This window comes from Scyliorhinus torazame, chromosome 5 (assembly GCF_047496885.1).
Source record: "Scyliorhinus torazame isolate Kashiwa2021f chromosome 5, sScyTor2.1, whole genome shotgun sequence".
Classification (NCBI taxonomy): Eukaryota; Metazoa; Chordata; class Chondrichthyes; order Carcharhiniformes; family Scyliorhinidae; genus Scyliorhinus; species Scyliorhinus torazame.
Genome location: NC_092711.1, coordinates 126,103,932 through 126,120,122, shown reverse-complemented (window position 1 = coordinate 126,120,122; position 16,191 = coordinate 126,103,932). Strand labels below are relative to the sequence as shown.

At 44.0% G+C, this 16,191-nt stretch overlaps 1 protein-coding gene and 1 long non-coding RNA gene across 2 annotated transcripts in view; both read right to left on the bottom strand.

Moving 5' to 3' along the window:
- Positions 1–16,191, bottom strand: part of LOC140421854 (uncharacterized) — a 514,775-nt gene that overhangs the window by 105,656 nt on the left and 392,928 nt on the right. The gene's annotated exons all lie outside the window — the stretch shown is intronic.
- Positions 10,818–11,716, bottom strand: LOC140421844 (uncharacterized). The gene has a single exon (XM_072506826.1). It carries the CDS (start codon positions 11,436–11,438, stop codon positions 10,824–10,826), a length of 615 nt encoding a protein of 204 aa, XP_072362927.1. The 5' UTR covers positions 11,439–11,716; the 3' UTR covers positions 10,818–10,823.

Below are 16,191 nucleotides of genomic sequence, written 5' to 3'. Positions count from 1 at the left end.
TCCCCGGAAATTGTGAACTGGAGCATGCGCAGTGCCGATGCTGGACTCGGCCGGGAGGTTTCACTGAAACCCGGTGGAGGCTCCAAACCCCAATAAGAAGTTTCCGGGCCCGGGTTTGCATCGAGCGGGGGGACAGCTGCGGCCTGCTCCCGGTGACAGGCCTGAGTTAACAGCCGCCGTCTTTATAGAGGCTGCAAACCCGCAGGGGGCAGAACATCAGAGAGAGAGTTTGTTGTGAAACCAATGGGATTTTGTAAAACAGGAGGTCAGGGTTACAGTCAACAACAACAACTTCTATTTATATAACACCTTTAACATCATAAATCATCCCAGTCAACTTCACAGCAACATTATAAAACAAAGTGAGACACCCAGACACAAAAGGAGATATTAGGGCAGGTGACCAAAAACTTGGTCAAAGAGGTGAGTTTTAAAGAGTCTGAAAGGAGGTGAGTGAGGTGGAGACGGGGAGGTTTCGGGAGGGAATTCAGTGCTGGGGCCGAGGGAACTTAAAACCATGGCGGAGTAATTAGAATCGGGGGTGTACAAGAGTCCAGGATCAGAGCTGTGCAGATATCTCAGGGGATTGTGGGGCTGGAGGAGATACAGACACAGGGAGAGACGAGGCCATGGAGGGATTTGAAAACAAGGGTGAGAATTGACTGGGAGTGAATACAAGTCTCGGAGCACAGGGATCATAGGGGGAAGGAACTTGCTGTGAATTAAGACATGGGGAGCAGACTTTTCGATGGCTTTAAGTTTACAGAAGTAGAATGTGGGAGAGCAGCCAGGTGTGTGATGGAATTGTCGAATCGGGGGGTTACGATGGCATGACCAAGGTTTCAGCCCCAGACGCACAGACACAGGAGAGCGGCCAGATAATGTAATGTAATTGGAAACAGGAAGTCTTAGTGAGAGTACAGACAGGAGTCCAAATATGTGGTGAGGTGGATTGGCCATGCTAAATTGCATTAGTGTCCAAAAAGGGTAGGTGGGGTTACGGGCAAAGGGTGGAGATGTCGGCTCAGGTAGGATTCTCTTTCCAAGGGCCGGTGCAGACTCGATGAGCTGAATGGCCTCCTTCTGCACTGTAAAGTCTATGATTCTCTGAGGTCAGAAGCTCATATTGGGTTCAAATGTGAAACAAAGTTTACGAAGAGACTGGCTAAGTCTCAGACTGTTGCGAGGGAGAGGGATAGAGTTAGTATGTCAGGAATAGAGATTGGAGCATGGGCCGAAGAGTGGATTCAGTCTTCTCCATATTTGATTGAAGTTATTTAGTCAGCAGGAAGAGAACCAGAATGGACCCTGAGTCTGATATCCGGTATAACTTAGTTTGAGAAGTAAACGCTGGAAGATTTGGTGAAACGACCTTTGCGATTGCTCATCAAATCTCCACCCAGCCAGTTCTGGACACCAGGTTAACATCTGTTATTCTGTCTGCTCAGTCAGGGTGATTCAGATTAATGTCGGTTGCAAGTCATGAATGAAGTGACTTGTAAAGCATATTCTTACCTCTAATTATATAACTTTAGTAAAAGGACACAGAAATAATGATCTGACACTTTATTTGGATTTCAGCCCCAGGGAGGAGGGAGAGTGTGTGGGACGGGGATTCACAGCTTTGGGGACAGAAGAGAGAAAAAAAATGTTCTCCAGAAACTGGATTGTCTGTTCTGAATTTCTATCTTGTACTGATAGTGAGACCTTTGTAAACTCCTTTTACAGGGCATTAGGAGAGGATTTTCAGACAGGAAACACAAACCAAATATTACATTAAGATCCGACAGTGTCACTCAATTGATCAGGGCCTGAATATCCTCAGACTATAAATGTGGAATGAAAAATGTTTGTTCTGTTTGTGGGAAAATATTTCAAACATCAGTATGACTGGAAAAGCATCGAGACACACAGTGAACTGACTGTGGAAAGAGCTTAAACCAGTTACAGCCTGAAAAAAAACCAACACCATTCACGAAGGGGGGAAACCATACACGTCTTCTGTGTAAGGATCAAGCTTCACTTGATTGTCTAAAGAGGAAACACACAAAGACACTGACTCCATGAAGATACCATGGAAACCGTGGGGTATGATTTTCACCTCGGGGGGGTTTGCAAAATGCGAGAGGTCCTAGGTTCAAATGCTTGACTGGGGAGGTGATGGTGTAGTGGTATTGTCACTGGCTGAGTAATCCCGAGACCCAGCACAATTCTCTGAGAATGCAGGTTCAAACCCCACCACGGCAGATGCTTCATTGTGGCTTGTATTTGAACTTGGATCCAATAAATCAGGGGCAGCACGATAGCACAGTTGCTTCGCAGCTCCAGGGTCCCAGGTTCAATTCCCGGCTTGGGTCACTGTTTGTGCTGAGTCTGCACGTTCTCCCCGTGTCTGCATAAGTTTACTCCGGGTGCTCCGGTTTTCTCCCACAGTCCAAAGATGTGCAGGTTAGGTGGACAGGCCATGCTCAATTGCCCTATGTGTCCAAAAGGGCTAAGTGGGGTTACTGGGTTACAGGGATAGGGTTGAGGCATGGGCTTGAGTCGGGTACTCTTTCCATGGGCCAACGCAGACTTGATGTGCTGAATGGCCTCCTTCTGCACTGTAGATTCTATGATTGTGGAAGTTGGATGTTCAACAGTTTAGTGAGAATCAGGTCAAAGGAGCAAAGGGTAAGTCTCAGAGACAAGATGAGCTCAGAGAGCATGATGGGAGATAGCAGGAAAAGAGGGGAAAGATGTGAGTTCAGAATTTGGAAAAGAAAGGACTTTTGAGGCAGTTTTACTGAGTGGTTTTGTGGAAGAGGAGCTGTAGAATCAGCTGATCGGATTGTTTCAATGAGTGGGGTTTTCCAGCCCTGCCTACTGGCTGGATCTTACAGTCCCACAGATCTCTCGGTCTGCTGTTCTCCGCTGTTCCACTTCATTGGTTGTCTCATTGAGTGCGCTGTAGGCCTCTTGGAGTCTGTGGAAGAACTCCTGGAGCCTCATTCGCCTGATGAATTCCCTGGAGCAGAAAAACTACATCTTCTTCGCAGCCTTCAACATGTCATCGATGAAGACGAACATCTTGCCAAGGCCATCCTCACACCCCTATTACTTTCCTTCACACAACTGCGCAACCTCAAACAGACCATTGTTTGCAGAAAACTACCCAGCCTTCAGAAGCATAGCGACCACAACATCACACAACCCTGCCATGGCAACCTCTGCAAGACGTGCCAGATCACAACATAGGTACCACTATTACACGTGAGAACACCAACCACCAGGTACACGGTACATACTTGTGTGACTCACCCAACATTGTCTACCTCATACGCTGCAGGAAAGGATGTCCTGAGGCATGGTACATTGGCGAGACCATGCAGACGCTGCGATAACAGATGAACGGACATTGCGCAACAATCGCCAGGCAGGAATGTTCCCCTCTAGTCGGGGAACATAGAATCATAGAATTTACAGTGCAGAAGGAGGCCATTCGGCCCATCGAGTTTGCACCGGCTCTTTGAAAGAACACCTTACTCAAGCCCACACCTCCACCCTATCCCCATAACCCAGTAACCCCACCCAACATTAAGGTCAATTTTAGACACTAAGGGCAATTTATCACGGCCAATCCACCTAACCTGCACATCTTTGGACTGTGGGAGGAAACCGGAGCACCCGGAGGAAACCCACGCACACACGGGGAGAACGTGCAGATTCCGCACAGACAGTGACCCAGCGGGGAATCGAACCCGGGTCCCTGGAGCTGTGAAGCAATTGTGCTAACCACCATGCTACCGTGCTGCCCTTCAGCAGTCAAGGGCATTCAGCCTCTGATCTCCGGGTAAGCGTTCTCCAAGGTGGCCTTCAGGATGCGCAGCAGCGCAGAATCGCTGAGCAGAAACTGATAGCCAAGTTCCGCACACATGAGTACGGCCTCAACCGGGACCTTGGATTCATGTCACATTACATTCACCCCCCACCATCTAGCCTGGGCTTGCAAAATCCTACCAACTGTCCTGGCTTGAGACAATTTACACCTCTTTAATCTGTGATTATCCCTCCCTCCAGTTCACCATCTGGACCTGTAAAGACTTAATTATCTGCAAAGACTCCCATTCAAAGTACCATTTTGCATCATTGAATTTTTCTATATATGTGTTCGTGGAACCCACCTCTTCATTCAGCCGAGGAAGGAACTGCGCTCCGAAAGCTAGTGATTCAAAACAAACCGGTTGGCTTTTAACCTGGTGTTGTAAGACTTCTTACTGTGCCCACCCCAGTCCAACGCTGGCAACGCCACGTCATAAATGAGAAGCAGTTTCTAACCAGGCTCCTTTCGCGTGTTAGCTGTCTGTGATAACATCTACGCTACAGAAACAGCTGGCGGCACATTACCTAATGCCCCTGTGCAACATTCAACTGCACAGTCTTGCTGCAGCTTTCAGCTGGGAGGCCAGGTCACTGATTACATGAAGACAGCTGTTTCTTTAAAACAGATGTCTTAACTCATAAGACCATAAGATATAGAACTTATATTGAACTTTAGCATTTGTTCAGCAAATATCTAACAGAACAATGTTCAATCATTAATGCATCATTCTTGTCTTCCGAAAGAAAATTTCCACCAGCTTACTCAATATCTGTTTAATTATTCAATGTTGAACATATTTATTTGTTATATGTGACTTCATTTTGAATTAAATTGGTCTCGAGTCTTCACTCTGAATAACTGAAATATACACCACTGAATTGCAAACATCACTGACCAACAAAAGAAAGTGTTTCACTGGGTAATACAAATCCCATGGTGCTTTGTTGAGATTGACCACAGTCAGATTTTAAACAAAGTCAAATATAGTTAAATGGAAGAGAATTGAGAATTATGTGTTGCTTATATTTGACCCCTCTGTGTTTTGGTGTGAAACATTCTGCAGCCTAAATCCCGTTCATGTATAAGAAAGGAGGGGTAACAGCAAATCTGCACTGAACCTGGATTTCCTCATCACCCCGAGTGATGAATTTCCTATTTCTCTAACATTAAGGCCGAATTATTCAAGGTGTTTTAATTACATCTCTGACATTTCCTCGAATTCAGTTACAGTATCGTTTGTGTCTGTCTATATGAGCACGCATTACTATTAGGTATGTTTTGGATGGTGATTAAAATATTAATCTGCATCTACAAAGTCATTAAATTTTTATGTAAACTGAGCAAACTGCCAAGATCCGCACTTTATGTTATCATGTATGGAACGATCTGTCTGGACTGTACACAGAACAATACTTTTCACTGTACCTCGGTACACGTGACAACAAATCAAATCCAATCAGAGAGACAGTTTCTTACTAGTCTTCAAATTGAAAAGAGTCTTCTTAAAAATGATTCATTCATGGGAGGTGGGCGTCACTGGCTGTGCCAGCATTTACTGCTCATTCCAATTGCCTTTGAACTGCGTGTCTTGTGAGGCTATTTCAGAGAGCACTTACAAGTTAACCACAACATTACTGTGGATCTGGAGTCACATGTAGGCCAGGCCACGTAAGGAGAGCAGATTTCCACATTCGTGACCCAGACCAGTTATTACAACAAAGATCAGACTTTTAATTTGAGTCTTTTGTTCAATTTCAATATCTTTCATAGGCAGATTCAATCCCAGATCCCCAGAGCATTAACCTGGGTCTCAGGATTACTAGCCCAGTAACAATACCATTACCCCACTGCCTCGTCCACATAGTCTTGATAGAATTTGATGTCTTGTAACATCTCAAAATTATAAAGGAATTTTTTTTAAAAACAAATTCTGATGGCTCTGCAGTTTCTGGAAACATTTTTGCTGATAGTGTTATTTTAAAAAATAAAGATCTAGTCTTTGCAATATAATTACCACATACACCAATTCACTAATGATAATCAATGTTCACTACTGAATAATCATTAATCTATTTGTTGTTTTTTGCTATGAAATCAATACATAGTTAATATAGAAAAGGTACAGAAGGTGCAGGAAGCCACATGTTTAAGGTACAAAAGGGCTTCCTTGACCTTGTTATTAATGAGTGAATACACTATGAAAATAACAATTTTAAGACTAAATGTGATCACACATGCGCACTTACAGCTTCCTACATTACAACAGTGAATATGTTTCAAAGTACTCCATTGGCTTTAAAACACTTTAGGAGGTCCAGTGGTCATGAGAGGTTTTATAGAAATGTACATTTGTACTAATTGTCTGCAAACTAGGATATATTACACTCGGTGTCCTCACCAGAATTATTGATAAAGGTTAAGTCTTAATTTTGTGCAATAACCATGTCATTGACACCATTTTGAATACTCTGTGAACCTCCAGATACACCATATCCAGAAGTATTTGTTGTAAAACACAGCGAGTTGTTGTGATTTGGAATGCACTGTCCATAAATGGTGCTGGAATCTTATTGGACTGTAACTTCCAAAAGGGAATTTGATGCATTCTGAAAATGAAAACAAAATAGTCGAACTATGGGATTAAATGGATCGCTGTACAAAGAGCTGGCACGGGGAAAATGGGCCAAATAGACTCCTCTGTACTCTAGCAGCCGTGTGTACATGTAAAGCGAGTGGTAATGACCTGGAACCTAATGCTTATGAGGGGAGGAGATGCAGAGACAACGGAAGGATTTCAATCGGAAATTGGACGGGTACTGAGAGAAATAAACCTGCACAGATTTGGGGATAGAACGGGGCAATGGACAGACTGGCTTCCTCCACAGAGAGCCAACATGGTCTCAAAGGGCTGAATGGCCCCATTCCCCACCCTCCAGATGCTGTGATCTCAGGAGAGAAATTCAGCTGCTCCAGTCACTCCAACTAACTGGAGTCCCTCATCTCTGGTGCCATCCTTGTAAATGTCCTCTCCACCCTCTCTAAGAACTTCACACCTTTCCTAAAGTGTGGAGCCCATACATAGGGTTCCATTCCAGAGGGATAGAATTGAAAAGCACGGAGGAAATGTTCAACTTGTTTAAAACGATGGTTCAACTACACTAGGAGCTCTGTCAACATTGGTGATCTCGATTTAGAAAAAGGAAATAGAGGCACTGGATAAGGTGCAACAAAGATTCATAATATACAGAACTGAGAGCATTTAACACTCAGCAAAGGCTGGGGCTGCTTTTTTCTGGAAAAGAGAAGACTGCTGGGTGACCTGATGGAACCTTTAAGATTATGAAGGGATTCAATAATCCAATAGGAATTTCAGGAGAAACCTCTTTACCCAACGAGTGGTGAGAATGTGGAACTCACTCCCACAGCGAGTGGTTGAGGTGAACAGCATGAATTCATTGAACAGGTAGCTCGATACATGAGAGAGAAACAATAGAAGGAGATGCTGATGGGGGGAGATGTAGAGGGGCGGGTGGAGGATCATGTGGATCATAAATACCGACACAGACCATGGCTAACCTCAGCCGATATGGCAATTTTTTTTTTAAATTTTAGAGTACCCAATTCATTTTTCCAATTTAGAGGCAGTTTAGTGTGGCCAATTCACCTACCCTGCACATCTTTGGGTTGTGGGGGCGAAACCCACGCAAACACGGGAAGAATGTGCAAACTCCAAACAGACAGTGATCCAGAGCCGGGATCGAACCTGGGACCTCAGCGCCATGAGGCTACCGTGCTACCACTGTGCCTCCATGCTGCCCCCGATATGGGAATTTAATCTGTGCTGTTGGTGTCACTCAGCACGAACCAGCCATCCAGCCAAATGTGCTAACCGATCCCCGTGTAAATCTGTAATAATTCCTTCAATATTGGTGATTGCCTGTCTCCCACCATACTATTTAATGTAGTTTCCCAGGACACCTCAGACAACGTGCCCCTCATACCCGGATAGAAGTTTTCTTCTGTGAGAAGCACCAAGATCAATTAAACAAAAGAACCATGTAACCACCATAGGCCATCTTCATGACAATGTGGCATGATTTTGAGGTTTCCAAACAGAAATGGTAATGAAGCATTTTCTAACATCACTCTTTCACTCTTTGATCCTTGCGAAATGTGAAACCAGATATTCGGAAGAAGGCTCAGAGAGAATCAGGCCACTGGAGACGAAGTTGAGAGTCCGGCCAGTCGAGCAGAAAGAAATCCTCTGACCATCCCCATTGACCAACAGAATGAACAAAATGCAGTCCTGGATGTCATTGAGAACAGAAACAATAACAGCCGAATCCAATCCCTGTAATCAGTTGTGAACTTGTTGGTGTCTCAAAAAGTGCGATGAATTACTAAATCCCTTCGCATATTGAGGGTAGGTGAATGGCCTCTCCCCAGTATGAACTCCCTGGTGTGACTGCAGACGGCATAACCAAGTGAATTGTGCAAATAGACATAAACGGGTGTGAGATAATGGGGATTATGGAGACATGGCTGCAGGATGACCAGGGATGGGAATTGAATATATTCAGTATTTGGGAAGGACAGACCAAAAGGAAAAGGCAGTGGAGTGGCAGTGCTGCTTAAAGAGGAAATTAATGCAATAGTGAGGAAGGATATTAGCTCCGACAACGTGGAATCTGTATGGGTAGAGCTGAGAAACACCAAGGGGCAAAATAGTTAGTGGGCATTGTATACAGACCCCAAACTGCAGTGGTGATGTTGGTAATGGCATAAAACAGGAAATTAGGCTGATTGTAAAAGTTTCTATAGGTACGTGAAGAGAAAATGATTGGTGAAGACAAATATAGGTTCCTTACAGTCAGAAACAGGGGAATGTATAATAGGGAACAAAGAAATGGCTGAGCAAATAAATAATACTTTGGTTCTGTCTTCACAAATGAGGGCACAAATCAGACACCAGAAATTTGGGGAACACAGGATTCAGTGAGAGGGAGGAACTGAAGGAGATCAATATTAGGAGAGAAATAGTGTTGGGGAAATTGATGGGATTGAAGGCTGATAAATCCCCAAGGCCTGATAATCTGCGTCCCAAAGTACTTAAAGGGGCTCTAGAAATAGTGGATGTATTGGTGGTCATCTTCCAGGGTTCTATAGACTCTGGAACTATTCCTGCAGATTGGAGGGTGCCTTATGTAATTCCACTGTTTAAAAAGGGATACAGTGAGAAAGCAGGGAATTATAGACCAGTGAGCCTGACATCGGCAAGAGGAAAAATCTAGAATCCACTCAAAGATTTTACAGCAAAGCACTTATAATAATTACCTTAACTGCCATAAGTAGGCTTACATTAACACTGCAATGAAGTTCCTGTGAAAAGCCCCGAGTCTCCACACTCCGGCGCCTGTACGGGTACAGAGGGAAAATTCAGAATGTCCAAATTATCTAACAGCCAGAGGAACCCATACAGACATGGGGAGAACATGCAGACTCCGCACAGACAGTGACCCAAGCCAGGAATTGAACCTTGGACCCTGGCGCTGTAAAGCAACAGTGCTCCCGTGCAGCCCTAGAAAACCTAGAAAACAGTGGCACGATTGGGTAGACTCAGCATTGATTTATGAAGGGAAAATCATGCTTGACAAATCTACTGGAATTCTTTGTGGGTATAACTGGTAGAGTTGACGAGGGAGAGCCAGTGGATGTGGTATATTTGGACATTCAGATGGCTTTTGACCAAAGTCTCGCATAAGAGATTAGTGCGTAAAATAAAAGCACATGGGATTTGGGGTTGTATATTGAGATGGATAGAAAACTGGTTGGCAGACAGGAAACAAAGAGTAGGATTTAATGATCTTTTTCAAATTGGCAGGTCGTGACTAGTGGGTACCCAGGGATCGGTGCTAGGACCCCAGATATTCACAAGCTATATTAATGATTTTTAAAAAAATTTAAAGTACCAATTTTTTTTAACCAATTAAGGGGCAATTTAGTGTGGCCAATTCACCTACCCTGAACATCTTTGGGTAATGGGGGTGAGACCCATGGAGACACAGGGAGAACTTGTCTCCACACAGGCAGTGACCCGGGGCAGGATTGAACACTGGTCCTCAGTGCCGTGAGGCAGCAGTGCTAACCACTGTACCACCCTATATATTAACTATTTAGATAAGGTAACAAAATGAGACGGCAGACTATTATCTGAACGGCCATAGATTAGGAGAGGGGTATGTGCAATGAGACATGGGTATCCTCGTACACCAGTCACTGAAGGTGAGCATGCAGCTGCAGCAGGCGGTAAAGAAGGTAAATGGTATGCTAGCCTTCATTGCGAGCAGATTTGAGTACAGGAGCAGGAACATTTTGCTGCAATTATACAGGGCCATGGCGAGGCCGTGCCTGGAATATTGTGTGCAGTTTTGGTCTTCTTATCTGAGGAAGGATGTTCTTGCTCCAGAGGGAGTTCAGCGAAGGTTTACCAGACTGATTCCTGGGATGGTGGGACTGACGTATGAGAGATTGAATCAGTTAGGATTGTATTCGCTGGAGTTCAGAAGAATGGGGGAATCTCATAGAAACCTAAAATATTCTAACAGGACTTGACAGGGTAGATGCAGGAAAGATTTTCCTGATAGTGGGAACCAGAGGGCGCAGTCTGAGGATACAGGTAAACCATTTAGGACAGAGATGCGGAGAAATTTCTTCATCCAGAGAGTGGTGAGACTGTGGGATTTGTTACCACAGGAAATAGTTGAGGCCAATACATTGTATGTTTTCAAGAAGCAGTTAGATATAGCACTTAGGGCGAAGGGGATCAAAGGATATGGAGGGGAAAATCGGGATTAAGCTGTTGAGTTGGATGATAAGCCAATATCATAATGAATGGCAGAGCAGGTGCCAAGGGCCAATTGATCTCTTCCTGCTCCTATTTTCTATGTAATCGCTTCCCACACTAAGAGCAGGTGAATGGCCTCTCCCCAGTGTGAACTCGCTGATGTTTCCGCAGGGTGGATGAATCAATGAATCCCTTCCCACACCGAGAGCAGGTGAATGGCCTCGCCCCAGTATGCACTTGCTGGTGTGACTGCAGACTGGATAACTGAGTGAATCCCTTCCCACACTGAGAGCAGGTGAATGGTCTCTCCCCAGAGTGAGCTCGCTGGTGTGTCTGCAGGTTGGTTAACTGTGTGAATCCCTTCCCACACTGAGAGCAGGTGAATGGCCTCTCCCCAGTGTGAACTCGCTGATGTCTCCACAGGGTGGATAACTGAGTGAATTCCTTCCCACACTGGGAGCTGGTGAACGGTCTCTCCCCAGTGTGAACTCGCTGATGTCTCCGCAGGGCGGATGAATCAATGAATCCCTTCCCACACTGAGAGCAGGTGAATGGTCTCTCCCCAGTGTGAACTCGCTGGTGTGTCCGCAGGCCGGATGACTGAGTGAATCCCTTCCCACACTGAGAGCAGGTGAACGGCCTCTCCCCAGTGTGACTGCGGCGATGAATCTCCAGCTTAGATGGGACTCTGAATCCCTTCCCACAGTCCCCACATTTCCACGGTTTCTCCATGTTTTGGGTCTCCTCGTGTCTCTCCAGATTGGACAATCAGTGGAAGCCTTGTCTACACACAGAACACGTGTATGGTTTCTCCTCACTGTGAGTAGTGTGATGTTTTTTCAGGCTGTGCAACTGGTTTAAGCTCTTTCCACAGTCAGTTCACTGGAACACTCTCACTCGGGTGTGTGTTGTGTGGGTCTCGGTGCTTTTCCAATCACATGCACGTTTAAAATCTTTTGAAGCTGACAGATCGGAGAAACATTTCTCCTTCTCGCCTATGGTATTCAGAGCCCGATGATATTCAGATCAGAAGGAATCGAGTGAGTTTGTCACATCGAGGCGTGATGTTTGAGATTTCTGTCTATTATTCCTCCCCTTCCAATATCCTGTAAAAACAATTTACAAAAGTCACCAGTTATTACAGGATAGAAATTCAGAACCGACAATTCTATTTCAATTGAACATTATTTACTCTCTTGTTCTCGAAAAGTTGTAAATCTCCACCCCACACAATCTCCCTCAATTCTCACTCTGCTGTATCTAATATTCACCCTCCCAATTCTCCTGAAGGTGCTCATTCATCTTGATTGACAGATCCAAGCTCAGCTCACTGCTTCCTGACCAGGACACAGAGATTATAATAGGTGCAAGAGTAGGCCATTCGGCCCACCTCTGTTAAGTAATGGGGTAAGAGACATTGCAATTAGTTGTCTCATTTATGTTAAGTATCCATTAATTGACACTGATATGTAAAGGGGCTTCAGATGGCCTCTGTCAGGTGATGTATAGTTAGAGTTTTGTGCAAAGTCTGTTGGAATGAAATAAATGTGTGTTGGTGAAAAAGGAACAGAACTTTAGACTCTTCATATCACAGCAACTAAAACATCCAACAATTGGTAACAGAGGATGGTTGCTGTGTAAATGTGAAGGGTTGAAAGATACAACTTTTCCAGATCAAACCAAGGAGTGAGTGAGAAAAGAAAAAAAGGGATATATGGCTGAACCGAGGATAAAGATGGCTGGATATGACTATCCTCCCTTATTTTCTGAAAGGGAATCGTACGACCAATGGAGAAGTGCAGTAGTTATGTGGACTAAGGTAACTGCTTTGGGAAAGAGAAAACAAGGTACGGCATTGGCTCGTTCTCTACTATATGGCAATAAAATCTGAAACAAAGTGCTTTCTGAGCTGGAATTGGAAGAGTTAGACTCAGAAGAAGGTCTGGAGACTTTATTACATTATATGGATAAGATTTATAAGAAAGATGACTTGTTAAGTGCGTATGAAGCATGGTCGGATTTTGATGAGTTCCGGAAAATGGAGGATATCTCCATGGAAGACTATATAATGGAATTTGGCAGACTATATAAAAGGCTGCAGAAGCACAACCTGGAATTTCCACAGACTGTGTTGGCCTTTAAATTACTTGACTGTGCTAGAGTGAGCAACATGGATAGGCTCCTGGTTTTGACAGGAGCTCCGTTTACTGATAAGGATACCTTATTCGAACAGATGACAAAAGCTTTACAAAAGTTTCTGGGGAAACATTCGATTCCGATGGCTCTGATGACCCAAATAGGTCAGCCTGCAATAAGGCAGAATATGGAAGATACACTACTAACACGATGGCGAAATCGTATGGCTACGAACAGGGCTCAAGACTATAGAAGGAGACCGAGTCAAGGAAATTATGATGACAGAAACCCAGTTAGAACCTACAATAGGAAGATGAACCCCAGAAATGCACGGAGCATGATAAATCGATGTTTTCAATGTGACTCTCAATACCATTATGCTTTCAACTGTCCAACTCGTTATGATAGAGTGTTTGAAGCGACACATGACACGGAAGAGTCAGAAGAGGAAAAAGATAGTGACCAGAAAGAAGGCACTGTCCTATAGATAAGTAGTTTTACGCCGGTAATTAGGGCGTTGGTTGCAGAATCCTTCAACTGTACTGTATTGGACAGTGGCTGCAAATCTATTATGTGTGGAATTGACTAGTTAAAATGTTACCTGGACTCCTTGAATGCTGAAAATCGTAACAAGGTTAAGGAATTTCAAAGTTCCACAAGTTTCAGGTTTGGGGATGATAATACTCTGAAAAGAGTGGTGATCCCTTGCAATATTGCCGGAGTGAATCATTTCATTAGCACGGATGTTGTATCAAGTGAGATACCTTTGCTTCTGAGCAGACCGTCGATGAAGAAAGCACACAATAAATTGGATATGGAACAGGATAAAGCAACAGTTTTTGGAAAGACGGTGGACTTACAATTTACACAGTCGGGACACTATTGTATTCCATTACTGACAAATAATATTTCAAGTAGAGTGGTTAAGGATGTGTTAATGGCAGTTGAAAATGGGACTTTAGCTGATAAAAAGCTTGTGGTATTAAAACTGCATAGACAATTTGCACATCCGTCTCCTTGGAGGCTGAAAAATGTATTAAAGGATGCAGGGGTAAGGGATGACGACTATAGTAAAATGATAGAACAGGTTAGTGGCTGTTGTGAAGTTTGTAGGAAGTACAGAAGGACACCAACACAACCGATAGCAACCCTACCTATGGCCAGGGATTTTAACGACATTGTGGTCATGGACCTTAAGATCTGGGATAAAGCAAATAATATATTTATTTTGCATTTTGTAGATTTAGCAACCAGATTTAGTCATTCAACGATTGTACAAAGTAAAGAAAAGAGAGTAATTCTGGATCAAATCGTGGAAAAATGGATAGGGACAGGAATGGGTCCACCGGCAAAATTCCTTACGGCCAATGGGGGAGAATTTGCTAATTATGAGTTTAGGGATATGTGTCAAAACGTGAATATCGGAGTTATGAATACAGCTGCAGAAAGCCCATTTAGTAATGGTGACTGTGAAAGAAATCATGCTGTCATCGATGACATGCTTCAGAAGATTTTGGCAGATCGACCAAATTGCAGGCTAAATTCAGCTTTAGCATGGGCGGTACATGCAAAGAATTCATTGCAGATGGTTAGGGGCTATAGTCCTTATCAATTAGTGTTTGGTAGAAATCCTAAAATTCTGGCCATTTTGGATGACTAGCCAAAGCTTGTCTACAATTAGCTCTGGTTTTGCTAAACATTTAAATGCATTACATAGCAGTAGAAAAGCTTTTTTGGAAGCAGAGGTCTCTGAAAGAATTCGCAGAGCTTTAAGACATAACGTACGGCCATCAGATGCCGTTTTTCAGCAAGGAGGCATGGTATACTATAAGAGGGTCAATTCTAATGGATGGAAAGGCTCAGGGAAGATCATAGGCATAGATGGCAAAACAATTATTTTGCAACATGGTAATCAAACTGTTAGGGTATGTTCATCAAGGATAATGGGTACAGATTACAAATTTTCAAATCTAGACAGAGCAGACAGACAGGACGAGGAACCAGAGTAATCTGGTACGCATGTGCTACAGAACTATGAGAAACAGTTAACTGATAGAGACAGGGTTTCTGTGGAGGAACACAACTTTGCATCCACCTGTGAAGTTTAAATGTCTCGTTGTGTCAGGATGAACTAGCGTTTGAAGAAGAGAAATCTCGGAACTGTTGGTCTCCAAGTGTCATATTGAACACAGGAGAATGAGCTCGAATTGGGACAGAGATAAGCGTGAGTGAGCATCTTAAACTGCTATTGCATCGGGGTATTCTGGGTCCCAGAGTTTTAACCCTGCAGTTGGTTGTCAGGGATGCAGTATAATAAACCCTGAACAAAGCAAATGTGTGTGTGAGACGCATCTGAAGCACCAAGAACCAGCTGAACGAGCAGAGCTGAATGTCTCCCAGTGCAGCCACAATACTGTACTTATTCCAGCTTCCAAGTCCACCTGAGAACCAACCTCCTGGCTATTCATCGACAAGAAGCTTCAGAGCCTCATGAGAATTATTTGTTTCTAAAAACGCTTCACTCCAACTGAAGGATCAGCTCAACAAGAAGACAACAGACCTGCTGCGATATAAAGACTGCAGTCTGCATTCCATTTTCATCATTACAGCTTCAACTTGATCTGTATCTAATTTCTGTGTATGTGTCAGTGAGTGTGAAAGAGACGAGAGACTGAGATGTACAAACATCCAGGGAAATAGTGCAGCACGGTAGCATTGTGGATAGCACAATTGCTTCACAGCTCCAGGGTCCCAGGTTCGATTCTGGCTTGGGTCACTGTCTGTGCGGAGTCTGCACATCCTTCCCGTGTGTGCGTGGGTTTCCTCTGGGTGCTTCGGTTTCCTCCCACAGTCCAAAGATGTGCAGGTTAGGTGGATTGGCCATGATAAATTGCTCTTAGTGTCCAAAATTGCCCTTAGTGTTGGGTGGGGTTGCTGATTGATGGGGTGGCGGTGTTGACCTTGGGTAGGGTGCTCTTTGCAAGAGCCGGTGCAGACTTGATGGGCTGAATGGCCTCCTTCTGCACTGTAAATTCGATGATAAATAATCTTCTGTCCGTTAAAAATCACCAGTAAGCTTGCTGCTGAAATGTATTTTAAATAAAGAAAAATCACCCTGAGGGTAAGAAAATATCACACAAACATACTGATAATGCACTGGAAAGGACCACGAAATCTAATCAAACGCTGTACAACCTTCACGGAGAAGGTTCACGTAGCTATATAGAGGCTGCAGCCTCTCACACTGAATGTATACGTGATCCATAGACACCTCCAGGCGACAAACATGAGCTTCAGCCTGCGAGTGGGTGAAACATTTCAAAAACCTGTTGCCCAGTTTAGAAACTGC

Bases quoted from the DNA above. Each gene is read 5' to 3' on its own strand.
- LOC140421844 (XM_072506826.1), bottom strand. From the start codon at position 11,438: ATGGAGAAACCGTGGAAATGTGGGGACTGTGGGAAGGGATTCAGAGTC.